Consider the following 27,039-nt stretch of genomic DNA (forward strand, 5'->3'; position numbering starts at 1 on the left):
AATGCTTTTAGGGCAAACCTAGTTCTGTGGCCTGTTGGTTACATACCACTTGCATCTGGTGCTCAATCCATGAGCTGATCCCATACTCCTTGACATTCTATCTTACCATATTGCTTTATACCCGCTACCCTTGAAAGTGAGATGGCCGTAAACTTCAATATTCTGCCTAGTTTGCCCAGTTCTCGGCCTGCTACGCCATCCACTCTGCTTAGTCTTTTACATAATTAATACACAAAGCTAACTTGATATTTACTTAAAGCAGCGATCAATAATTTCATCCAGTCTGTACATCTAAAGATCTACTGCAAAACTGTACCCTGTAGTGGGCCTCAGCGCTCACTTTGCTTTATGATTGATTGCATTATATATTTGCACCTGCAGTAGAGAGAGCTGGCCAAACAGTTTTCAGAGCATTTTATCATATCTATTTGTGTCCATTCATGCAGCTAACCTTTTTACAGACACTCTTCCAGGGCTTGCAAAGTATTTTCTCCCACTTGCATAGTCGAGTAGATTTTAAGAAGCCACAGAACCATTTGCAGGGGATGTTGGAAACATTTAAATAAACTTTACTTTGCAGTAAATGTCAAAAAAAGTTTAATTGTGTGTGGTTGGCCTCTGGGTGGCAGCGTTGTGCCAAACTAAAGTGGGTTTGTGGTGACATGAACCATTTTAAAGAAAGTGAATTTAAATTTGTCGTCATCCGTTGCCATGGGTCTAGTGCATGTCTCTTCAGTCGAGTGGGTAAACTAAGTTACTCAACCTGCAGGTCTAGTGGAATTTTAAAGAATTTGCAAGGCCTGACTTATCTCACTAATGTCTTACTTCAGCAGGAACACAAAACTGCTGTATTGTTGCTCATTTTACATCTTGGTTACAAGTATCTTCTGGTGGCATTAAAAACATTAGACCAAAATTGCTCATCAAATGGGGTTGTTTACTAATCAAGAAAATATTTATTAGCAAATTATGCTAATCTAATTTTGAAAACAAACTAATTTATGCCTTGTGTCTCCCTATAGAATATATGCGTGTTAGTCCTTCATTGATGGTCTCATATCTGTGAGACACACCCTGAGCTACTTCTATACACGTGGTGTAAGGCCCTCGTCATAGCAGAGAATGTGGCAGTGGAGTAATACTTTGCAACGTTGCATTTAAAAGTGCATGGCAAGCTATTCTAATTGGTTGGCAACCCAAATTCATCCTTGGACATTCGGCTTGTTAGCAGCACGTACATAGAAACGAAACTCAGGTGCCTGGAGATATGCACCTTTCCCCTTGTTTCCCCAATTAGTCTACCCTCTTTCATCGGTAGGCCTCATGCCAGTGTCTTCTGTTTGAAGGTTGGCCAGTTCGACTCTGGACCTTCGAGGGAGTGTAAGCACATCATTATCTTAGCTTCAGATTTAATGAATAGCTCTTGTTTGCAAGCTCTTGATCACTTGTTACAAGACCGTGAAATTGTCCAGATCAACAGTACCTTTAACACCATTTGATTCAAATATGCTGGGTGCAGCTGCTCCTCCTGGTATTTAGAGACTTGCTCACTCTATCCCATATCTTCATGCCTTTTTAATTGTCCAATATTTGGCATCCATAAATGTTCTTGTTCCTCCTAATCTTTGGGAAATATGTCCTTGCACATGATCTGCTCATAGACTCCCTTCGTGCTTTTCCTTCATCTCTCGGAAGTAGCATCATTGGTGCCAAGCCAATGTATTCTGCGAGGAACACCGCTTCTTCATCATCTTTCCATGGGCTTGTGATTTTGAGGTAACTTGGTTGATTGACATGAGCCGTCGCCCTAATCGTTGAAAATATACCTCTCATAAGCAAGCTTCTATTTGTATTTATTGTTCATTTATAACGTGCTTAATACCAGCAAGTGGTTTCTAAGTGCAGGATCGGGATTTGAACCTTTTGTTGCGCTGCGTTGTCTTGCTTCCAAGACAAACGTGTTGCTCCTGAGCTTTCCTTTGTATTTTTTTCGACCTTCCGTTTCAGCGTATTTACAGTTATTGACCAGTGAGTCACTTAATTCTTCTTTGTATTCATAAGTATTGCATCATGGAGTACATATTTCTCTTAGTACTTCAGTTATATCGTCATTCTCAAGTATTTTCATATAATTTCAGCATAGGTTCATATATCTTCTTTAGGACATTCTATTGCTGTCATTAGAATGTGTTTTAATGTACATCCATTTCGCATACCATTTTATTCATGGCTGCAGTCCGGCAGCTCGGCAAGGGGCATCCTTCTTGGTAACGTTCCTCCACTGTTTCAACGTGAGAGTATCTTCTGAATGGCTGCTTGAGGGCATACCGTCTTTCATATAACCAACGTGGTAAGGACATGTCACATAGACTTGTGCATGGGTTCCCAATTGTGTCTGTTCGTCTGTCATTCCAATAGGACAGGGGTCAGGGGGCGGTGACTAGGAGGAATGCGTCCACCTGCTCCTCTACACTTCTGTCCTGGACTACGTTCATGTTTTTCCCCTCCACCATTCACGTCTTGCCTTCTCTCTCTTGTTTGCTTGGCTGGTGCCCGGCTGACCTAGTTCCTCCTCCTAGCATCTCAGCTGCACTGTGTTTCCACTGCTGCGTTGGGTGGTTGAATTGCTAGCATTGCTAGACACCAATCGCACACAGTGAGAGACTAGAGTGCTCGAGCTGCTTTTCAAGAGTGATCCTTGGACTGCAGGTCATCATCATCTTCACAGTGCTAAAAATAGAATGTTGTATATTTTTCATTTTCTGATGTTTTAGTCCTGTCAACTATGTTAGGTGGACTAGCTTGATAATGGAACATATTGACCCTATTAGCAGAGAGGTGTGGGGGGGGGGAAGAGTATTTAACATTGGAGAAGGGGTTTGATTGTTAAGGCAGCTGCAAGTTGCCAGCGCGCGTAGCGTATATTACGTGCATATGTGTCCCTTGCCTCAGATGCACTATTCCTCTGTGTGACGTCATCGCTAGTCAGCCCTCATTTACGCCAAAACTTCACTTACTCTCTCAGACTCAAACTTATATGTACTTTGTAGCCCCCCACATTGTGGGGTGAGGCTCTACCGATCCCCTACGCATCGCTGCCCCATGGCCTGCTGCAAACCCCCTTCCTATCTCACTCTATCCTCTCCTATCAATTGACAATTGTAAATGTCCTCTCATCCGAACTGCTATCTTTATGCTTTAATTCTGCATCCGTGTATCCATCCTATAAACAGCCTACCTGATTTGCCTATTTTCAACCCACATGACCTGCCTCACACTCTAGTGCAGACTATGTTCCTATTTATGTGTTATCCTGCTTTATGTGACCAGGAGTCAAATGTTGATTTTGCATCTACCTTGACCAAATCCAACATGATCTCTCTCTGTATATCTGTATGCACCCACCGCCAATATCGTGAGGCATGGCTTTGCCAGTTTATGCGCCCACCTGATTTGTCTCAGTCTAACTGTATACCTGATTTAGCCCCCGTACCATGAGGCATGGCTTCACCAGATCCACGATTTACCTTTATGCTGTAACCTGCTTGCATGCTCCTGAAATTTGAAGAATGTCACTTCACACTAACTGTAATTATAGTTCTTATGCCTGAGGGTTTGGTGCGCTGCTATAATTGTAAAAATAAATAAAATAAATACTGCGTTCTCTGAAGATGGTTATCCCCAATCCCATAAGGGATTTCCTCTCCCTTGTGATCCTCTCCCTGTATGCCGCCCTCAGGGGGACTGTTGGTCTGTGGCCATACCACCCTGGCCACATGGGAAAGGTCTGCCCCAGAGGAGAAGGGACAAGATGCGTAGATTCATTGCAAGATCCATTCTTGCCCTAGACGGGGATGGCAACAAATATGATGCCCTATCTAAAAAAAAAACGTTTTTGCATAAGGCAGTATGGCTTTAAGTCATCATTGCCACATGCGCACAGGCTACATACACCTGCACATAACAGAGGGCGAATTGAGGGACTGCTTAAGTATTGTGGGCGAACGCTTTAGTCAGGCCTGGATCAGGCAGATTGTGTTGGAAGAGCCATGGGCACAAGTTTTGTGTCAGAGCGATTGTTGTGACTAAGGAAATCTGGATTTGTCCCTGGTGTTCAGACCAGGCTACTTACTATCTATGCCATTTGATGATTCCAGCCTTTTCAGTCCAAAGGCAAACCATCTGGAGATGTTGCAAGTTTCCAAAGCAGCTGCTGAGCCACTAGGTGCAGCAGTATGCCATCCTATTGTAACTCAGACTTGGAGCCTTTTCGTTAGTACAGCTATAATAGCCAAAGAGGGAAAGGTCAAACGCCTGGCAAACGGTGGCAGAGAAAATGTGCTAGACCATCAAGAGGTACAAGTGGAAAACAATCCTGGTCTGCTTCCGCTTCAGTCACCTCTAGTACAACAACTGCTCCAAAACTGCTTTGAGAACTTCTCTCATTCTGTGGCGGTAGGGCGGATGCCTGGCTCATCATTTGGAAAGAATGTTATACTAGTTCCAATGCTTGGGCTCATCAAGTTGTCACCCAAGGTTACCGCCTCCATTTCTTGAAATGCTCACCAGACGGACCCACCCACCGACCACCTTGTGTTCCGGACGTGCTACTTCAGCAGGAGAGCCATCCTGCTGGAGAAGGGTGCCATAGAAACGGTACCTCAAGCAGAAAGGAACAAGGGATGGTAGTCCCTTTTCCTTTTGGTTCCGAAGGCGAACAGAGGACCGTTACCCATCCTGGAACTGAGACGCTTGAACAAGATCCTCGGTAAGGACAATTTCAAGATGGTAACACTCTCACTGGTCTTGCAGGCCCTGCAGCTCCAGGATTGGTTGGTGTCACTCGACCTCCAGGATGCTTACTTGCACATGCCAATTCATCTGAAGCCCAGAAAGTACCGGAGGTTTGTCTCCGGCAGTTACCACTTTGTTTCAAGTTCTGCTTTTCTGGCTCCCTTCTGCCCCAAAGGATTTCGCCAAACTGTTGGTAGTCAGCCTGAGGAGGGGAAGAATTCACGTCTTCCCTTGCATGGACAATTGGCTAATCAGAGCATGCTCTCCAGATCAAGCTCTGAATCATCTCCGCCGCACCTGCCACCTCTTGCGCAGACTGGGCTTCTCCCTCCGCTTCAAGAGGTCCCACGTGATACCCTCTCAGACACTCCAATTCATAGGAGTGGTCCTGGACTCTTCCTTGGCAAAGACTTTTCCTCCCAATGGCAGGGTTGTGCACATCTTGGAGATGGCCACACGTTCCAGAACGCATACTTGCTGCCAGCCCTGGGCTTCTTATGGTTGCTGGGTCTCATGGCATCCTGCATTTTTCTGGTGCCAGAGGCCCACTTGAGAATGAGCTCACTTCAGTGGGCCCAGCTGATCTTAATGGTCACAGTTTATGCTTAGATTAAGGAGTTATCTAAACAAGTGAGTCTTGAGTTTCTTTCGGAAGGTAATGTATGAGAGCTCCAGTCTTATTTGTGGTGGGAGGTTATTCCATAAGGTCACAGCTTTGGTGTGAAAGGCTTTGCCGAGTCTGTTGGTTTTCCTGAAACTGGTGGTTACGAGGTTGCCCTGGGCTTCAGACCTGACTGCCCATCTCAGTTAGCTGGGCTAGCATCAGGGTTTTGAACTGTATTCTATCTTCGATTGTAAGCCACTATAGATTTCTCCTATCTTCACTGATGTGTTCTGTTTTCCTTTTTCCTTTGATGAATATTACAGCCCTATTTTGTATTTTTTGACATTTTGCAATGTGCCTTTTGTTTTCTCCTAGTAGCAGGGCATTGCCGTAATCTAACCTGGACCATATGGTGGCTTTTGCTACTGTGGCACAATTTTCCTCGCTTAGATGGGCCGTATTGTGTATAGGAGTCTCAGATAATGTGAGCAGTTCTTAGTCAGTTGCATGACTTGGGACTCTGCGCTCAGCGATGCTTCCAAGTGCATCCCCAGAATTTTGACTTTGTTCACAACTTTTATTTGGGTCTCATTGATGTCGAAACACTTGTATTGATGGTTCAGTCTTGCGCTGGCTGTATAAGTCCCTCAAATCATTAATTCTGTCTTTTTGGCATTGAGACAGAGCTAGTTGTTGGTCATCCATTTTTCTATTAATTTGTAAAGTTTTCTTTACATTGGCACTGTCTTGGGTGTAGTCACCGCTAAGTTCTATGACCAGTTGGGTATCATTGGCATAATTGGTGACAAAAACGCTGATTTTCTCCAGGATCATACAAAGAAACCTAATATACAAGTTAAAAAGAAGTGGTGACTGACGGTACACTTCAGCAAATATTTTCTGCAAAAGAGAAATTATCCCCCAGAGGACCTTTTGACTCCCTGTCCGAGAGAAAGGAGGATATCCAGTCGATTGCTTCTTTGGAACAGTTTGCTCCTCTCTCGAATGCTAGTCTGAGTTGGCTGAAGTCCAGTAGGTCAAAGGCTGCACTGAGATCTAATAGTATTAGGAGCCCTGTTTTTCCATTCTCCACTATGTTTAGCATGTGGGATTGGAGGTCTAGCATTGCCAGCTCGGTACTGTGTGCCTCCAGGAAACCTGACTGTTGGCTGTGAAGGATCTCGGTTGTTTCGACGAAAGCCTGAAGTTAGTTTGTGGCGATTTTGTCTAATACCTTTAGTAGAAAGTTACAGTTGGTGATGGGTCTTAGATTATCCAGATCACTTTGGTCTTTTTATTTGCTGAAGGTGCGATTGTGACTTTTCTGATGTCAGTCGGTACCAGGCCTTCCCGAAAGGAGGTGTTCACCATTTTGGTAAGAAAGGGGGTGAAAATATTGGCATTCTCCAGTATCAGTTTGGGTGGGATAATATTTTCTGCACATGTGGTGGGTTTCATTGATTTGAGAGTTTTGAGAATATCTTCTGTCTTAATTTCGTGGAATTTAAATATTCCTTGCTGTATTATAGACTCCACTCTGTTTACTAGTTCCGCCTGGCTTTTTTGTGCTTCTTTGAGAGCGTCCCTGGTTTTCCTTATTTGATCTGCAAACGCTATTTGAACTTTGTTGCAATCTTCACTGGACGGGGAGAATGGAGGGGAGGTTTGTGATTTGGGTTTTTCTATTGTTTTGAGGATTTCGAATAGTTTGCTAGATGAGTTTTCTGCTGTTTTTATTTGATCATTTCTCTTGATGTCACAAATACATTCTCTGTAGTTTTTTTCGCTATCTTTCCAACTGTCTGTTTTCTTGTGTTGTTTTTTTTTCTTTGCCATTTTGCTTCTCTCCTCCTTTTTTCTCTTTTGAGCTCGACCAGTTTTGTGTTAAACCATTTCTGGTGGCTTTTATTGGGTCTTCGTAATCTGTTTCTCAGGGGGGCTTTTAAGTCCATTAGTTGCTTTGCCTGTAAATTAAATTTGGCGATTAATTTATCGCAAGAGTCCTCTTTCTTAAGTTCTTTGAGTATATTCTCTATACATTGTTTGAAGTGTTGTGGTTCAATTTTATTGTAATTCCTGCTACTCACTTTTTTTGGTTCATTACCGAAGTTGTCCTTAGAGGGCGTATTTAGCATCAGCGAGAAGGTGAATAACAAGTGGTCTGACCATATGCAGGGTTGTGTGACAAAATCACTGGTCTCTAAGTTGTTGATGATGATCCAGTGTAATTGGTTGCTGTTTTTCATGGTTGGGTCAGAGTTCTTAACTTGGAAGTCAATGTTATTTAAAGTTTTTTCTAGCTGAATTGCGTCTGTCTTTTATGTTTCCATACCATCTATTGACGTCTGTTAGGAAGAATTCTCTGTTTAGGCTGAATTTCCTAACCTAGTGAGTCCCCCAGCAGCTTTGCTGGATTTTGTGGGGTTTATTTTTTTCTCCTGCCAAGAGTGAGACTCTTTTACCCTCACTCTTGGACATGACTTGAGAGTGTTTTCTGTGACTTGCTATGTGCTTATGGGCTAGGGGGTAATTTTCCCCATAGGCCATCATTGGTTTTTGAATGTGTGTTACACAGCACCCTCAGTGCAGTAGCACAGGGGTGTCCTAGAGACCCCCAAACATAGACTCCACACCCTGGGACTGACTACTGTCTCCCTGGGTCTGTAAAGTTACCATTGACTTTACTAGTCTTAACTTAGGAACTTAACCAGTACAAACCATCTTACTGTGGAAGTACTGGTAGGGGCAATTAGATTGCCCCTGGGTCTGTTGTAGAGGGGGTACTGTCCCGTCCCCCCTCGCCGAGTTCTGGCTGGTGGCAGTGGATACCACGGAAATATTCCACCGGAATATTCCCCAATGGGATTTCCCATTGTTTTTGATGCACCACTTTTTGGTGCAATGTTAAAGATACCGCCGGTTTATTTATTTAATATAAATTCACCGGTTGGGATTTTTTGCCGGAACTCGCCGCCAAAATGGCGTCTAGGTTCACTTCAGTAACCCTGAACCCGAGTCGAGCCTTTGTTCCACTTTTGGCGGGCTTCTGCACAGTAGCCCTCCAAAGTGGTGCCATTCTGTCTGGGTACCACAGGGGATGTGTGAGGGGGTTTAGGCACCCTGGACTGAGTTGCCTTGCCAACGCAGGTCGCACTCTAGTGTGATTGGCCCAAGTGGTGAGCCACCCGGCTCACCACTTAGCATGTTTGAGTGACAGCTATGCTGTATGAATGGGGGTTTGCTGCATAAAAGCAGGGTTTTTGGGACTGGTTCTTCAGAAGTCGCCACAGGACCTAAGAAGCCGAAGAGGGAGAAGCTGAGCCGACCTGCCAAGACGACACCACCGGTGAAGCCCCGCAGAACCGTCTCACCACTTTTCCCGACGACAGAGGAGATCTCCCGCCGGAGAGTCTTCTTCCCTTAACTGGTGGGGACAACCAGTTGCTGCCTTCTTTTCGCCGTCCCGAAGCATCTCGTGGCCGCCTTGCCTGTGCCAAGCACCCCGGCAACCGGGATACCACTTTTTACCTCAACCGCGAAAGAGGGGTAAAAATCCTTTGTGACCGGAAAACTCCGCGGCTGGCCTCATCCCTGGTAGTGCAACGACCTGCAGCTTTCCTCCACGTCGAGATCACCTCTTCCTCTGGACGACGCCGCGACTTGCACCCACTACCAGGAACGACTACCACCGCTGGAGGAATCCTTCCACGTTTAAAGGTACTGTGTTCCGCCCGGCCTCCCTTGCCACCGATTGTACGGGGTAGATTTAGCCCTCGGCTCTCGAACCTGGGTAGGTCTGGGACACCCTAACTAAACTTTTCAGAACCGTAGTAAAACCTTTTTCTACTCACCTGCAAAGACTTGTGACATTGTGTGATCTTGGGCACATTTTCGCCTGGCTCCCTCTAAAGCGGGCCCCAAACTAATTCCCCTTGTTCCACCATTGACTGTCTTTGCTAACCTTATGTGAAAAGTGTTTTACCTTACTGCTCTCTTTATTTCTGCCTTTTCCCTCCCTTCTGGTAATACTTGTTGGAGTACCATCTAACGTTAAGCGCTCACCTCTGGTTGGAAATAAGTAGGGTTAACTTAGAATTGTCCAACAAATGATTAGGGATGTACATATGAGTAATAGTAACTGTGTTTGACTTTCTTACCCTTTCTATTGTGCTAGTGTAATTTATGAGTGTACCTTTAATAAATAAGTTTATACTTTTACACCTAGCTCTGGTCAGTGTTTGCTTGTGCTACTGTGCCTCTGTACCTATTATGTATCCTCTGTATACTGCCTAACTCTTCTTGAGGGAAGTCTGACTGCTCAGCCACAGCTACCACAGTGAATCTGTGCGGTACAGACTGCTACCAAGTGGGTTTATTGCCAACACCTGTAGTCTTAAATCTTTTGCAGTGGTCCCAGAGGGAACTGCACAGGTTTCTGCCTAACAACGTCCCCTAGGACCAAATTGATGGTGTTTTTACCTTTCAGCGCATTCATTTGTTGGGTGTTGTCATCGTTGAAATCCGAGACAAGTGATGGGGGTCTGTATATTAGAATGATGTGAATGCTGCTGTTTGCTTTGGGAGAGTGTTTAGGATGCAGTATTTCGCAGCCTGCGGCTGGTGGTCGTAGATGGAAACATACGAATGTTGTCTCTAATTATCATGGCCATTCCTCCCCCTGTGCCTGATTCCCTGTCTTTGTGGTATATCACATAGCCTTGGGGTGCTGCTAGCAACATGTCGGACCTGCTTCTGGTCACGAACTGTCGCACAGGCCCTCCTGCGGTGGACCCACAAAGAGAACTTGATAGCCAGAGAACCTTTTTTGGCCCGAGGTGACTGTCATTATGGACGCCTCCTTGAAGGGCTGGGGCGCTCATCTCCACTAACTAACTGACGGGCGGGCTGTGGTCCCTGGCAGTGACTGCACATAAACCTTTTGGAGCCGAGGACGATCAAACTGACGCTGGTGGCTTTATTGCCATCGATAGAGGGGAAGACTCTCCTGATCATGGCATACAACACAGTCGGGCATGGTGGTCATGTACTATGTCAATAATAGAGTTGGTTTAGGGTCGCCAGTTCGTGTTTTGGCCGTCACAGAACAAGATCTCATTGTTGGCAGTTATCTTAGCTGGTATGGAGAACACAAAGGCAGACACCCTCAGCCGGCAGAGCTCGGTCTCTCATAAGTGGGAGCAGTGTCAGGAAGTTCTTTGGAGATTTTTACCCTTTGCGGAACCCCTCGGGTGGATCTGTTTGCATTCCAGTTCCAGCAAGACATGCAAGCTGTTCTGCTCCAGGGAATTTCCCCGGAGAGGAGCACTTGGAGACGCCTTTGTCGTGGAATGGATTTTTCCATTTCTCATACGTTCCCACCAATCCCTCTCAGCCCTCAAGTCATCAGGAAGTTGAGAAGATACAGAGGATCTATCATCTAAATTGCTGCTTATGCAGCCAGGAGGACGTGGTACATGGACCTTCTGGACGTGACCTTCTGTTCCCCATTTAGACCCGATCTCCTATCACAGGAGGGAGAGCTGGTCCTTCACCTGTGTGTCAACATGCTTACCCTGCATGCCTGGACAATGAAAAGTTTTGGTACAGTGATTGGTATCTTCCTGAAGACATTACAAGACGTTGTTTTTGGCCTGAAGACTGGCAACAAAGGCACTGTACCACTGCCAATGGAACAAATTCTGCAGCTGGTGCAGAGCTTAAGTTATTGATCCTTTTCTGTGCAAGGCTTTAAAGGTTCTGCCGTTCCTGTTGAATCTTGCCAGGCAAGGATTACAGGTTGCAACAGTCTAGGAATATTTGGCGGTGCTCTCCATCTTCAAGTGCATGCCCGCGCTATTTTCCCAATTCTGGTTGTAAGGCAATTACTGAAGCTTCTCACAAATACCTTTGCCATCTAACCCAGCCCGGTTGAGATGGATTTACAAAATCAACACTTGTGGAGACTAACCTATTATGGAAAGAGGCTGAAGTCTAGCCAAACCCAATCAGGTAAATGGCAGAGCGGCTTAAACTCAGGAGGAGTGTGTCATGCCGCCGTCTTTTGGTGGTCGCTGGCGGTTATGGAAGGCTTGGCGTTGGCGGCGCCATTAGAATGTTCCGTGTTTTTTCTCTTCACTTCCTGGTTTGACGGTCTAGTCTTTTTCTCTTGTTCCTGTATTTAACCACGCCCTCCCCTGGGCTCGGTGCGTTGCAACTTTGTTTCCTATGCCTTTTTTCCGTGCTACTTTGTTTTCCTTACCTTACTCCAGTTGCCATTCACCGCGACCTCTATCGCGGTATCCTTTCGCTCCACTTCTCTCCTCTCCTTCCTTTCTCCCGTTCCTGATTCTTGGCGGTTTCTCCACTCCGGTCTCTCGCACTGCTCCTTGTTCAGTATCCGCTTCACCGGATTCTCCAGCCTACTGCTGCACCGAGAAAGACTTACCTTGATTATCCTGCTCCGGTTTTTCCTGCATTCCCGGGATCACAGTCATCTCTTCCTGCTCAGCATTGGTACCAACTACATCCGTAGAGAGGTTTTTTTAAGCGGCTGATTTTTTCCTCTCATTCTGGTTTCTGCGGGAAGGGGGCCGGCTGCTTCCCTGTTTATCAGGGGATCAGGGTGGCTTCTTCCCGCGGACAGCCGTTCCTCTTCACAAAGAAAAAGAAGCCCCAGACCAAGACCTCCAGACGAAACCCCGTTCCGGAAGAGACAGGTGAGGAGAAAGGGGAGGTGGACATTGATTTATCAGATTTGGAGGATAATACGCTGGTTCCCAACACTCGTGACAGAGTGTGAGAGTGGTCTAGGGCTACAATGAGTCCACGCAAAACACCAATCGTTCCAGTCAAACTGGTATGTACACAAATATACAATCATTTATTAGGCCTTTAAAATACACACTAAGCAGTATGGGCAAATGTTGTCTGTCACACACTTATTATTAAACAGATATGTACGTTCACCATTAGGAGAAGATGGAACACGTTTTATTGAATAACCTGTGTAAAACAGACACTTTAGAATAACTATAAACACAGTTCCCTAACACTTAGTAAGTACAGCCGCCTTAAGATGGTTTGAGAGCCTTGTGCCCTAAAGTCATCAGTTCCAAAGTTATACTGGATTACAGACTGACTCCAAAATGGGGGATCTTCTTTAAGCACATGATTAAGCACGTGATTTAAAAAGTGCTCATTCTGTTATAATTATTTGTAGCACTTTGGGGCTTCTAGTTTTGATTTTTCCATTATAAATAAAGGGTATAGCGTCCTTTCATCGGCACCTGTTTTTACGACAGGCGTTTTGCTGACGGGCGGTTGGGGGTTGAACCACCCAAAAATAATGTACAAAACATTTCGAAAAGTGTTTTCGCAACAGATTCCGCGGCAAAATACCCATTGTGAAAACGGGTGTCGATGAAATGACATAGAACCAAATAAAGGACTACAAGTCTCGGAATGCAAATAAAAAACTGGGACTGGACAAACAATTGCTGAATGACATGGGGCCTGTAAGCAACAGCAAATATTTGCATGCAAAAAAAATGTATGCACTCCATCAGATCCAGGATAGTCGGGAAATAGGTTCCCCAAAACATCTTATGGATGTTTAAAATATAAGCCAGGAATCTTTTCAGTGTGACACGTTAAGCTGTATGTAATCTTTGTTTTAATACATCAGGAACCTTTACTGCCATTGCATAAATGGAAAAGTGTGCGAAGGTTTGTATGAAAGCTATTATTCTGATTAATAAATGTGGTCCTGTCCTTTGGTAGAGCTGATAGACCTTATGTTTCACTCTGCACTTGGGCAGAGTCATTCCAGTAAACACTTTTGCCAAACAACGTATAAATGAAAGCAAAAAATGAACTGGGGGTTGCAGGTACAGAGCCAGTGGTACCAGAGAAGGAGCCAGCGGTCGCTGCTGGTACCCCTGCAAACACTCAAACGAAGTTAATGGACATGAGAATGATGAGAGGCGTGACTCGCCAAGCTTTACCCTGGAGTGAATTTATCTTAGCCCTGGAAATTATATAAATATACTCATGAGTAAGGTCAAATTCACATAATGGCTTAGGGTGGGGGTCTTTTCTATTGATGCAAGTTATACTTACGCAGTTGCATAATTTATACATGCATAACTTACTCCAAGGCAAGAAAAAGTGGGGGTTCGGAGGGGTTGTATTGGGGAGTGTTGTGAATGTATTCATGGTGTGTGTGCATGGGGAAGAGGCATGCCTCCTCTGAAGAGTAATTTTTCATTTATCCACGATCTTCACCATTGGCCTAGACACTTTAATGAGTGCACTTAAGATCTACTTGAATACTCAAAGTGTTGAGCATTGATATGATTCAAATGGTTTGCTATAAAAATGTTCACATTTTAACAGTAGTGCTCGGCTAGTTGGTCCGGCTAAACACCCCTTCACTCAACGCTGCTTATTCAAAACCTTCCCGGCCAATGAGCTAGAATCAAACTTTCAAGACTTCTCCATCACAGGCAATGCCTCGGGCCACCTGGAAGTATTCAGCAACTCTATGAAACTGGTGGATACTCATGCCCCCTCCCCCACACCCCTAAAATCCAGCTGGACTAAGACTGAACCATGGTACACCCTCGAGTTACCCTCCATCAAACGCTCTGTCAGAGCTCTAGAGAAATGGTAGTGCAAAAAGTATAACTTGGGAGACCTCACCAACCTCAAATCTCTGCATGCAAAACCGTAGGATTCGGATTACCAAGGCCAGAGTTGCTTACTACTCCACCACCATTGCGGCAGCCTTTAACTGTAGTAGTAAAGCATTGTACCAAATGCTCACCTGACCCAGAGGTACCCGCAACTCAGGAGAAATGCGACGGAATCAACACCTTTTTAAAATAAAAAAAATAACAAATTCGAGGGACCATCAAATCAACCACTAACAGCTGCGAAGCGCCTGAAGTGAGGAGACTGACGCAGTGCGGTTGGCTTCACAAATACTTTTATTCAATTAATAAGGGTGCGCGAGAAAAACGCCTCAAAAGCCCTAACCCTATGAGGAGCTTCCCTGCCTCAACAAAATTAACTAATGGACCATTCGTTGTCAGGATGTCCAAAATTAATTATCCACTGGCCTGTGTCCAGAACCTATGCTAACCCTCACAATACAGAAACTATAACAACTACAAGGGAAATGTATATATTGGCTGCTGTTCTGCAACTGTTCATCTCTTTTATTCTTGTCTGCCATGGGTACAATCCTTTCCCTGGACTTCTGTGAAGCCAGGGGAAGATGCTCTTCCCTGGTCTTGGGTATGCCTGGGGAACAAATCCCTCCCTGGTCTTGGGTATGCCAGGGGAACAAATCCCTCCCTGGTCTTGGGTATGCCAGGGGAATAAATCCCTCCCTGGTCTTGGGTATGCCAGGGGAATAAACCCCTCCATGGTCTTGATCTCGGTTACTCCCAAAGTGCCTGTTGGGTTCTCAGCAAAATGTAACCTAGTTGCTTGGTGCTGCCCAATGGAATCCTTGTTCACATATACTGGCTTTCACTGGATCTCGTTGCCACCATGGCTATATTCTACATAATGTTGGGAGAGTAATTGGCTTTCCCTTAACTTTGGCTGACTTATTATCCTCTTGCCAAGTAATGCCCACGATATTTGTCTCTTACTCACTGAGATGAGGAAGAGCAGAGTATGGGTGTGCCTTTTGTCTGACCTATCGTGCACTTCCTTTTTCGTTGTGACCTCTACTAATTTCTTTCATTTGATTCTCCTGTGCTTTGACTGTTTCTGGTTTTCTCCAAAGCACTGGGTATTTATATTGCTTGTGATTTCTACGGTGTCTGTGATTGAGCTTTATCTCTGCTGTATGCTTTCCTTTGCCCAACTCCCACCTTGTGGTTGTAAATCGGTAAGGCTCTGTGTCCCCTCTTTCCTCTCCCAACCCGCTACCTGTATCTTTGTGGCATGTTCGGTTTCATACGTTCACTCCTCTTTTCCTTCCTTGACTTTGGTATTCACTCATTTTGGTATCCTTGCAGCTTTACCCATTGTCAGGCTTTCTTTCTTCTAGGCTTTGCTGAAAAGACACTGGCTCTGGCATGAAGCGGCGTTCAGCGTTCCTTTTCGGTGGAGACCCTGTTTTTATGAGCGAAGTCCCTTTTACAAGAGTGTTCCATCGTCGCCTTTTTTTCTTACCAGACACATTCACTGGCTGAGACTGTCTGCTCCCTCAAGAGATTATGCAGTCTTCCGGCTCTCAGCAAACGGTTCTTTGGGGCTTCCCACTAGCAGGCACACGTTGTGTCTGCCAACGCTGTCTGTGCCTATAGTCCTTTGAAGTTGCTACCAATTTGTATCGATTTGGCGACCCTGCTCCATACTCCGTTACTGGTTCTCTCACTCGCTGCCGGTATCTCCTGTGAACGCTTCTTGCGTTCATCTACCAGGTACAGCGCTCATCCCCACCTTGTCTCAGGCTGCGTTTTTGTTGCAGACTTCCTAATTTTCTCCATTCCTTCTGATCATCACCATTGGGCCCCCCTACCAAGTTGACCACTGGTAATATTTCTACTATTAAATCTATGTCCATGGGTTGCTCCGTTCTCTCTTCTTATTCCCTGTTGGGTTCTACACAACAACTAGAACATTGATAGTTCTCACATTTGTTTTGTGCATCCTTTCTGGGCTTCCTTGTCGAAGTCTTTGTGTAGCTTTCCTTCATTGGAATTACCAGCTTCATTGCCTTATTCATCTCCATATGTGAAATGGACTAAACCTTGTCTGAGACAAGTGGGAAAAAGTTACAGGTCTTTTAACACAATTTTCTACTGTCATTAAGAGGGAAGGGTTTCTGGGAGTCGAAAAGGGTGCACATATGCCAGATTCGTCATACAGCATTAGCATCCCCTGCACTACCGGCACGCACACTGCCCCTCTGGACTGAATTCTCTCCCCTAAAAATGATTGCCTCCCTCAAACCTACTTCTTACTCTGACAACATAATTCCGACCTCCATCCTTAAACATTTGACAGAACCCGACACTCAATGCACTCCTCGGCATCATCAATGCCTCCCTCGTAGAGGGATAAATCACGGACCCCCTCAAGACTGGTCTCATACAACCTTTTTGGAAAAAAACAACCCTAGATCTAGACGACCTGGCCCACTACAGGCCCATTACAAACTTACTGTTTATTGGCAATATCTTGGAAAAAGTATTTGCTGCACAACTACGCACCAGAATCAAACAACTCCAGCTCTTAAATGAGGGATCTGCCCAAAGTGTTCTTAATGCTTGTTGCCAATGAAATAAAGCAGTTCTGCAGGCAGTTACAGGTATGTTCCTTTATTGTAGTACATCAGGTTGCATTAAGATACTTCTTAGGAGCCCACTGGCACCTATCACCCAGGCAAGATCTCTTCAACTGCCTAAATCTAGAACCTTTACCCATAGCACCCTCTCACTCGTACCACAACCTTCTCAAAGTATTTTCTCTTACATCATACGTTCCATGCATCCATCTAAGCACAATACAACGGGAACCTTCAAACTCATCCCAGTAATTGTCGATTGAAGAAGGAAAGTGAGAATTCTTTTGAGAGCCTTTCTAACTTGCCCAGCCAGGGAAAAGGGTGGCCACTGGGTAGAGAAACAGTAACAAGTGCGATAACCAACGAGATGGATAACCTCAGAAGGGGAAAGCAAGGTGTAAAGGACATGATAGAGAAGCTGAAGAGTCCTATTTCTGAACGGTATGAACTGGTAAAAATAGTTGCCAAGAACTACCTACGAATACGTTACTAAACTGACTGTGCTGAAAAGCAGACCACGGGAGAATGGAGTCATTCCCCTGTGCCTTAGTTCATTTTGATAGTGGTAGGGACAGAACAGAATAGTTTGGACAGAGGATAGATCCTCCTTTTGGACTTAATGGAGACTGACGAGCACCCTAGTTAGTTTGTGTTATGTAGGGAAAACCTATAGTCTTGGGATAGTCAGGAGTTTGCACCATTTTCATTTAATCATCCTTAAAATGGAAGATACAATCTATGTCCTACTTCTGACCTGCCACAGTTGGAAGACGTGAAACCCCAAGGAGGGGGGTGAGAGGGAGAGATGACCCGAAGGTGGGGTGAGAGAAACTAAAACCCAAGGTGGCGTAAAAGCGCCAGGAACTAATCTCAGAAAGAACTCCAATAACAGCCTCCCAAAAAGAGTGAAAATGCAGACCAGACGGTCCTAAGTCACGAAAGGACGACAAGAGACATTTATTAGATTTGATTGCACTGTGCAAGCGAGTGAGTGATTGAAGACACATTCAACCTACTTACTTAGACTGTTCACCAGGGGCCAGGAGCCCAATTGAGAAAAATACACCAGGGTGGGGGTCGGAATCCAACCACCATTCACTCGCTAGGGCCAAGAACTTAAGTGTACTTTTGTTAGATTTGTATGTTTCATTTCTAAAAAATAGGGACAGTATTTGGGTTAGTATAGGATTCCAAACCGAGGACTATCTTATTTTGTAATGACGTCCTGACGAGCTCCCTATTATAGTATTCTTTTATAGAGTAGGGCTCAGAACCTTGTGCTCTCTAGATTTTTTTGGACTACAACTCTCATGATCCCTCACCATTGGCTATGCTGACTAGGGTTGATGGGAGCTGTAGACCCAAACATCTGGAGAGCCAGAGATTGTAGACCCCTGCCTTAAAGCTAGGGACAGCGTATGTTGTGAGTGATAATAAAAGAAAGTCAACTACTATGCCACATTGTATGTTTCCTGATTCTGATCTTCTGCACCCCATAGTAAGAAAGTAATATTGTATAAACATGGGAAGCCATTCATTGAGACTGGGAACCGTAAGTTCTTTGACATTCTTTCGTCCCAGTCTTTTCACAGAAATCTGGTTTTAACCTGTGTTTTCCATTTTGTTTTCACTGATAAATGAATGAAAACATGTTTTTAAAGAAACTCGATCCTGAAAAAGGAGCTGTCATTTCTTATCAGATATCAAACCGATTTCCGGAGGTTGCAACATTACTTTCAGTTATCAATCTACACGGGCCTGTAATGAGATCAGGCCCTCTCCTGTCAGATTACTGCTATTGAGGTTTCCTTCGGTAACAGGAGCAACCTCTTCCATAACAATGATTCCAGTCCATCCCATTGATTCGTTAATAGACCAGAGTCTGCTCCGTAAAGCAAGTGTGGAATAGTTTTTTGGTGGTAATATTTCAGGACAGGGAGTGCTGAAAACGTCCATATTTTTTAACAGAGGCTGATGGTTCAAATGCATTAAGACGCAACTTCTTTTTCATCATAGTTAAGTCGGTTTGACCGAATCTTCTTCCAGAGATCTCTACTCCTAAGTATTTAAAACTAGAAACTGTGTTCAAACTTAAATGATTTATGAACCGTTTTTTTTTTTTTAATCCTTTTTTGTGTGTCATTAATTACAATTTTTTATTCTGGTGCGTTCAGTGGCAGATTTGATGTTTTAAAATAAGCATTAATAGCAGAGAGAGATCTTTGGAGTCCAATTGGAGTTTAATCAAACAAAACCATGTCATCTGCATAAGCTAGATAACTTGTGACAAGATTTCCCAATTTTGGGGGGAAATTGCACATTTTTTCTATGACCTTACCCAGGTCATTAAGGTACTTGTTAAATAAAAAAGGGTCCAACACGCATCCCGACAAAGTCCACAACGAGTATTTACCCATCTCGTGTAGTTACCATTCTGCTCCAGCCTCACATTAACCATAGTGTCCAAGTGAAGCACATTTAACATGCTGATAATGCCATGAGGGCACCCTAAATCGAGTTTTTGCCAATAAATAGAGAGATTTACATGGTCAAATACCTGCGAGATATCTAAAAAAAAGCACAATAGATCACCTTTTTTCCAGTATTTCTTTTTTTTTTTTGCAATAAATGCATTGCTTAGCAATTATGTGAAGTATTTAAATCCGGTCTAAAGCCGGATTGATATTTATCTATACAGCCATTATTCGTTGCCCGGGATTGAGTTTCTTTTTTTTTTCTTTTTTTTTTTTTTAATAAATCCCCAAAGATTTTACTCGAACCATCTAACAGTGAAATCCGGACAATAGTTCAATGGAATTAACCTATTGCCCTTCTTATAGATCACAGCAATCGAGGCTTTCTTCCATGAGGGTGGCAATTTATTCTGTTTTAAAATTCCTGAAATAAAACAGTTATGAACGCAGACCAGAGGTTTATATTTGATTTTAAGGTGGCATTCGACAAACCATCTGGCCCTGGAGCATTTGAGGCTTTGCTCTTTTTGATTAGATTTTTAATTTCAATTAAATCTGCCTCCAGGTTTCCAACCAGGGTGTATCATAAAAAGGGTCTGCTGGAACTAGACTATTTTCACCATACTGATGTGAAACGTGTCTCCCCCAAGTCTCGGCTTTAATAGGTTGAGATGGAACAGATCTTTGAGAGAGTGGTTCTTTTTCAACCTCCAAAATGCGCATTTATCTTTACGGGTGATGGTACTTAACATTGTCAGCGTCTGCAATGTAAAGGGCAAAGCGAGGTCCCTTTGCCCAAATGTTATAGTTATTTTTAAGAACCTTTGCCTGTACAACATAATTACTTTTAGGAGTATTTTTGTCTGAAGCTTTCCGTAAAGATCTCAATGTTCTCTTTTTCTCCGAGATATGTTGGCCATACTTATGCATATGCAGCTTTATTTTCTGTGGCCTGCGAGCATGGTGGCTTACATGCAAACAAATTACGAAGAGCTGATTGCATCGCTCTATCGTAAGTGGAAGGGCACAATAATCCGTCATCATGGACCCCCAAGTTTAGATTGTTTGTTTTAAAGACTGCTAGTGCTTGTGCTTTTGTCACCGCTGCTTCTTATGATTTAGTATCTGGTGGTCATGATAGATTATTCAACCCTCTCACCAGCAGTCTTTTTGCATCATCCTCGTTATTGGAATATGTGGTACTGGTAGTTGAAATACTGAATGTGCACTAAACTTTCCGAATCCGGAAGTAATCCGGCACGATCAATGTCAGACATTCTAACTCTAGTTCATAAAGATAAGGGCACTACTAGTAGCAAGCATTGGCAAAACTAAGATGCCGGACTTCTATACACTGAAAAGTGGCATCTGCTGAACATTAATACATTTCTTGTAAGACTGCATGTGGAAAAGTTGGTAATACAATTGTGTAACATGCTCGGTAATGAGCGTTTGTGCCCTTGGTCCATCCAGTAAAGTATCTCTGGTTTAAAATTGTTTAGCTGGTTTCTAAATGCGTCCAATTTAAAGTGAGGTCCCAGGGGCTAATACAATCTTGTTAACTGAGATGCATGAGGTCAGAGCGAAGGTCCAACTTTTCATGGGCCTCATTTAGTTTAATGGCGCTTGCTGCCAAAATATGGCTTGTTTAGAAGGGATAGTGTGGTCATTGGTTTAGCAGCTCTTTTTAGCCATCTCTCCCAGTGTAAATATACTACATGTAGATAAGTCAAAGTTTTGTGCAGAATAATGTGCGACTTATATGGGCTGATCCAGTGATGCAGAGAAACTACGGAGGACAGCCCAGTACTAGCAGTTTGTGGTGTAAGCTTGGATTTTAACTGCAGCCTCACCATTTTCCATACTGGTAGAAGTAGATGTCCATCTTGCAAATAGGTACTTGCCAGCTTTAAATTCGAGCCATGCTTGGAATGATTTGTAAAATGCTGTAAGTCTGGTGGGAGGAACTTGGTCATGGTGGTAATTTGTGTTTTTATGTGTGTCACTTGAGCACCATCTAAGCATCCTTGGGCAGGTTGCTGCAATCGAAAATGAGATGGTCCGCAGCAATCTCAACCGACCAGTTACACTGACCCTACATGTATCCACTTTCCGGCCTGTGAAATGTTTCTCTGTCTCCTATGGCTTTTCTGGCTTTGCCTGTCCATCAAGTCCTCTGAGCCTTTTCCTTCATTTATAAACGTGGAACCTGAGAGCTCCCTAAAGTGTTCCCTTAGTATATGCTGTGTTTGCCAAGCTTTATTCCTTCCCTTTTTAATGGTTCTACTGGGTGCCCCCATTCATTCCTCTTCTACTTCTCTCTGTGCTAATGGCTCTGCCTCCCCTCCTTTAGGTCCCCCTCTCAGAAGTGGTGGATCCTGTTGATTTTGAGGATTACCTGATGAGCCACCCTCCAGCATCTGAATCTGAACCCCTGCGGGAACTGATAGACTTTCCTGCTGATGACATTGAGGTGATCCACGAGCCTCGGGAATGCCGCACCCTTGAGTCTGGAATCCCAGAGGAAGGGTAAGTGACGCACGCCTTGCTTCTTTCTTTAGCATTTGGTCACTCCAAGATCTGCATCTGGGAAAGGGCAGATAGCAGTGTGTTGCTCTATTCATACGTGGAATACAGCTAATTTCCTAATATGTCTGTATTTCTACTCCTGACCCCGGCAAATGATTTGTGTCTTCACAGGAAGCTGGATGCTCGAGTGAGAGATGCTTTACAAGTTTATACAGACGATTGGGTCATTGTGCAGAGAAAGTAGGTGATCCAAGAAGATTTGTGTTTGCCCCTCTTTCACACTCCCATGCCATTCACACCTATTTCTCTTTTAACACTTTCTCTGTCCTTAACAACTTTCTCTTTCTTGCCTCCGTCTTGTTCCCTCAATCCAGTAATGGTGTACTGCTGGCATGTGCCAAAGACTGCACACTTCATGCCATTTCTGCTCAAATTACACCCTGCTGCTTAGATACACTATAAAACTTCAAGTAATACACCCTATATGTTTGATTGTCTACATTAAGACAGAACACACTTATTTTCTAAGCATTGTCACATGGATAAAGGTGTGTGTGTTGGTCCTTAATTGCCTTATGTTCTCTCTTCTTCTTTCAGGGTTTTAATGATTTATGGTTGTTTTATACTGTCTGTTGGTCTTTGGATAATGTACCACATCTCTGTTTTGTCATATCTTGTGTATATTTCTCAGACTCTCTGACAATGTCTTCTCATCGGTTTGTCCCATCTGTTTGCCCTTGGCTGACCTTGTGCATCTGCTAGTCTGTGGATATTGTGTTCCTTGTTCTTTGGAGTTCCTGGTAGTTTCTTTGAAGTGGCCTTTAATTGTCCCCTACTCTCTAAATGTCCTCTGTTTTCGGTTTCTATTTTGCCTCTTATTGTGTGTGGGTATTTGTAAGGTTTATGGTATTCATTGCTCTATTGATGTCTTGTTGGGTTTCTGAGATTGTCTCTTTGACTAAGAGTCTTATATTGCCTATTGGTCTCCATATGTTCGTGTCTGTTTGTCTGTCGCATGTCTGATAGTGTCCTTTAGTCTTTGGGCATTTTATAATGTATGGCGCATTCCCAGAGCATAGGATCCAAATATCACGTTGTTTCCTGTAGCCCTAGTTTTGAATCTGTTGGACAACTGATCTAGACAAATTATGGTATTGTCAGGTCCCAATAAATCCAATTCTGAGGGAGCTGCTGACCCCACGGACTCCCCATGAGTATCTTCACTGCTGCATTTGTAGCATCCATGGTGGGAAGGGCAATGGGCCAAAATATTCAGTGATCTGGAGAGGAAAGAGGAAACGCTGAGATAATCTGAAACTTGCTAACCTGACCTCCTCCCACAGGTTCCTCAGCCCTCCCTGGCTTCTCAGTAAGTTTGATATGTGTTCTATGGTGATGTCTCTGGAGGAGATTTCTGTCCAGAGGTTTTCTTTAATGCTTATGAGGAATGGAGAAGCTGTGCTGCAACCTCCCATGTCAGTGTTATTTAGCATCACAATCCTGTCGCGGTTAGATGCTTTGAAGCCCCAAACAATGTTGCTCAGCAGCTGATCTCAGCACAGCAGGGAAGGCAGGGTTCGAAATTGCTGGGAAGGCATGTAAACTTATTGGATCATGCATAATGGGCAACAGGTTGAAGTGTGCATCTTGTGTAGAAAGTTAGATTGGCAGTATGCTGTGTACTTGCTCCTGGTTTGCCACTGTTAGCGCCTGCCTACTCAGTAATGCCTGATACCCAGAAGCGGGTTTTCGCGCCTGCTCATCAAATCTTAATTTCGAACCCTGGGTATGTGCTTATGAAGTGTGCCTCAGGGCCTTTATTAACCTATCAACTGGTCTCTCTGCACTAGCTGTCCCTAACTATTTCGAGGGGATTGGGTCCTCCGACGTATTCCATATCCATGACAGGTAATGTCCACAGCTGTGCTGCTTCGGAAAATCTTCGGCATCTGCGTCCTGCGTCGATGACGTCGATGCGCCGTCCCTGAGGACCTCCTCCGACGGCCGACATCACCCGTTGTGATAAGTAGGACGCACGACGCCCGTAGCCTCAGTTCAGTTTTTTCCGCGAACATGTTCACTTCGTGAATCTCAGTACGCCTCGACTCTTTGGAGTTTGCTGTATTCTTCTCGGTTCGTTGAACCTGTTCGGTTTTTGTGAAAACCTGTTCGTGACGATGTCTACTTCGTCTTCAAACCCGCGTCCGGGCTTCAAGAAATGTGGGGACTGTGGGTCCAAGATGTCGGTCACGGACTCGCACAACGCCTGCCCCTGGTGCCTCGGGGAGGCCCACGATACGGACGACTGTCGACTACCAGTCGCTCACAGCCAAGGCCTTGCGGGAGCGCAAGAAGAAGCTGTCGGTTGGTCAGGTGTCTAAGCCCTGGAAGTCGAGGTCTACAGGGCTTTTGACCGATGACTCGAGAGGCGACTCTCCGCGTCATCGTCGGAAGTCCAGTGGGTCTCCTTCCAGGAGTCGGTCTCGCCACTCCTCCGCCTCTTCGAGGCATTCCCGGAAGCGCCGGCATCGGTCGCCTTCCCCGTCCTCTTCCGAGGACTCCGCCCGTCGGCAGGTCGCTTATCCCACCATGCAAGCGACACCGGAGGAATGGGCTTCCTTCGGCAAGCAGATGTTAGCAATTCTTGAATCGCAGGGCACCAGTCCGTCTGCGCCTCCGAGTGGGGTCGTTCGGCACCGGTCGAGAGGCACCGCTCGTACGCCTTTGGGCTCGGGTGGTTGGCACGGCTCTCGGCAAAGGTCCCGCTCGGACAAGGGTAGCCGTTCGCCATGCCCGTTCCAGGTCCCGGACCTCGACGCGCTCGAGACCGCATGATCCTGTGCCGTCTTCGAGGAAGATGTCGACGCCTCTGGCGCCGAGGTCGTCGACGATTTCTCTCAAGGCTCGCCTCCGAAGGGGTCGTTGATGCTGTCTGCGCCTAGATCGTCGAGAGGCACACTCGGAGCTCCGGCTTCGAGGCCTGTGTCAACGCCGTCGATGCTGGCGGTGCTGCAGCTGACATCGACGCCGATTCGCTCGACGCCGATTCGCTCGACGCCGGCGCCGACTCGTTCGGCGCCCTCGACGCCTTTCTCGGCGGTGGTGTCGGAGGGGCCCCCGTGGCACGGGGCTAGCCCCTAGAAAGGCTCTGGCTAAGGTCAGGCATAGCTTTGGTCCCCAGGTGTCTTCGTCTCACCGCCTGGAGTACATTTCAGAGGGTGATGAAGGCTCTGATGAAGGCTTGGTTCCGCTTACGGTACCAGATGAGCGTCTCTCGGACCATAGCCAGTTTGATGACCTGAGGCAGTCACTGCATGATGCCAGTGGACTGGACACCTCTCCGGAGGTGGGGTTTTGTAGGCCGGAGCCTGGCACTCATGCCGATTCTTCATACCGGCGCCTTATGTCTCGAGTCACCGAGTACTTGGGATGGTCGGCTCCCCCAGGGGAGTTCATTCAGGATGATCTCACGGACATCCTTGATCTTGGTCCCCCCACTGACCCGGTACTGCTGTTTCATATGGCTCTGCAGAGAAGGGTGGCGTCGGCTTGGACTGCTCCGGAGAGTCTCCCAGCAGTGGGCAAGTCTTTGTCGCGAAAATACCGTCCAGCCAGTAGCGACCCCTGCTACTTGTCCAGGCACCCCACTCCGGAGAGTTTGGTGGTGCAGGCGGCTACGGCCCCGGCAAAGCAGGGGTCGTATCCTACCATCCCTCCGTATAGGGACGACAAACGTTTTGACGGTTGGGTGAAGAAAGTGTTTTCTTCAGGGGGTATGGCGCTTCAGGCGGGCAACTCCATATGTGCCTTGTCTCGTTTCACACACACTCCGTGGAACTGTGTTGCATTAGCAGCTGAACATATTCCCGAAGGGGGTGAATGGGATGGTTTCCTTGCTATGGTTCAGGATGTCAAGGATGCCATGTGTGAGGCCGTTCAGTCGGGTTTGGACATGGCAGATTGTGTCAGCCGGTCCGGCGAGCACCGTAATACGCAGGTTTGCGTGGTTGCGGAAGTCTGGGTTTGCTCCTTATGTGCAGTCCCGGCTCCTCAACATGCCCTTTGACGGTGAACATCTTCTTGGCAGCAAGGCTGACGAGAGCCTCGAGAGGTTGCAGACCTCCAAAGCTGCAACAAAGTCGTTGGGCGCTGCAGTTCGACAACCTCTGCCTTTTCGTCCTAGGGGACACCAATGGAGGGAAGGTTCCTTTCGCTATTACTCGTCCTTCAGTAAAGCAAAAGGAGCTGTCAGTCAAAGAGGCCACCGTAAGAGTGCCAGAGGTGGAAAACAAGGTACTCGAGGTGCCAAGGCCGCTCGGGCAGTTGCCTCTTTGCCCTCAGGCAACGCCGCAGCCGCTACCACTCAGTCATGAGGCCAGGTCCCATGGTTCGCCGGTTGGGGGAAGGCTGGCGCAGCATCTTGTAGAGTGGCGCGCCATTACTTCAGATGTGTGGGTTCCCACGGCTACTGTCTTCCTTTTCGGCAGAGGCCTCACGACAATCCACCTGGGAACCTCTCTTTGAAGAGTCCGGATCCGCTCCTTGCACAGGAAATTCAAGCCCTGCTGGAGAAAGGCGCCATAGAACTGGTGCCTGTAGCGGAGAGGAACAAGGGATGGTATTCCCCTTATTTTTTGATTTCGAAGAAAGTGAGCAACAGTAAATAACTTCCAGAAAACTCTTCCTCGATATTATATTTTGATTAATCTCCAAGTGCTTACTCTGGTTGGTTCACATTCATTTGTTTTATTGATGCTGCTGTTCATCAGTGAAATGTTTTAAACCTCGAGTCTTATGCACTTTGTTGTCATACTTTCTCTCTGGAATTTCTCCCAGGTTGGGGTGTAGTGTTATTTTGGGCCCATGATGGTTACTGCACTAGTGGCAGACACTACTCCCTGTCAAGTGTACCAGGGAACGCTAAACTCGGGGGGAGGGGTGCCTGCAGCCAGATTTGTAATGCTGATGAAAAGTTCAGCCTGTGCTCTTGTGTGCTGTGGTATGATCACTGGAGGTGAGAATACACTTCGAGCAGAGGCACTGGCAACATTAATTTGAACTCTGTGAAAACTCTGGGAGTTTACCTAGATTCTAACTTATCTATGACTAGGCAGGTTAACGCGATCGACTCCTCTGCAGCCTACCATGCTAAGCTCCTCAATGCAGCCAGACCTTCCTCTCTAAAGAGAACTGCACTAATATTGCAAGAGCTATTACCGGCTCATGGTTAGACTACTGCAACGTCCTCTTCCTAGGAACTTCAACAAAAATCTAGACAAAAGTTGCAAGTCATCCAGAACAGTGCATTACGCGTAGCTATGGGCATACCTAAA

General features: G+C 45.6%; 1 protein-coding gene across 6 annotated transcripts in view; it reads left to right on the top strand.

Annotated features, from left to right (window-relative positions):
- The window catches only part of DOCK6 (dedicator of cytokinesis 6), a 1,219,180-nt gene that overhangs the window by 93,957 nt on the left and 1,098,184 nt on the right, over positions 1–27,039 (top strand). For all 6 annotated transcript variants that reach the window (XM_069604231.1, XM_069604230.1, XM_069604232.1 and 3 more), the window contains exons 3-4: positions 21,531–21,706; positions 21,878–21,946. In XM_069604231.1, coding sequence (XP_069460332.1) covers positions 21,531–21,706; positions 21,878–21,946 — 245 coding nt within the window. The remainder of the gene's footprint in view (positions 1–21,530; positions 21,707–21,877; positions 21,947–27,039) is intronic.

Source organism: Ambystoma mexicanum, chromosome 3q (assembly GCF_040938575.1).
Source record: "Ambystoma mexicanum isolate Mex_15411 chromosome 3q, UKY_AmexF1_1, whole genome shotgun sequence".
Lineage (NCBI taxonomy): Eukaryota > Metazoa > Chordata > Amphibia > Caudata > Ambystomatidae > Ambystoma > Ambystoma mexicanum.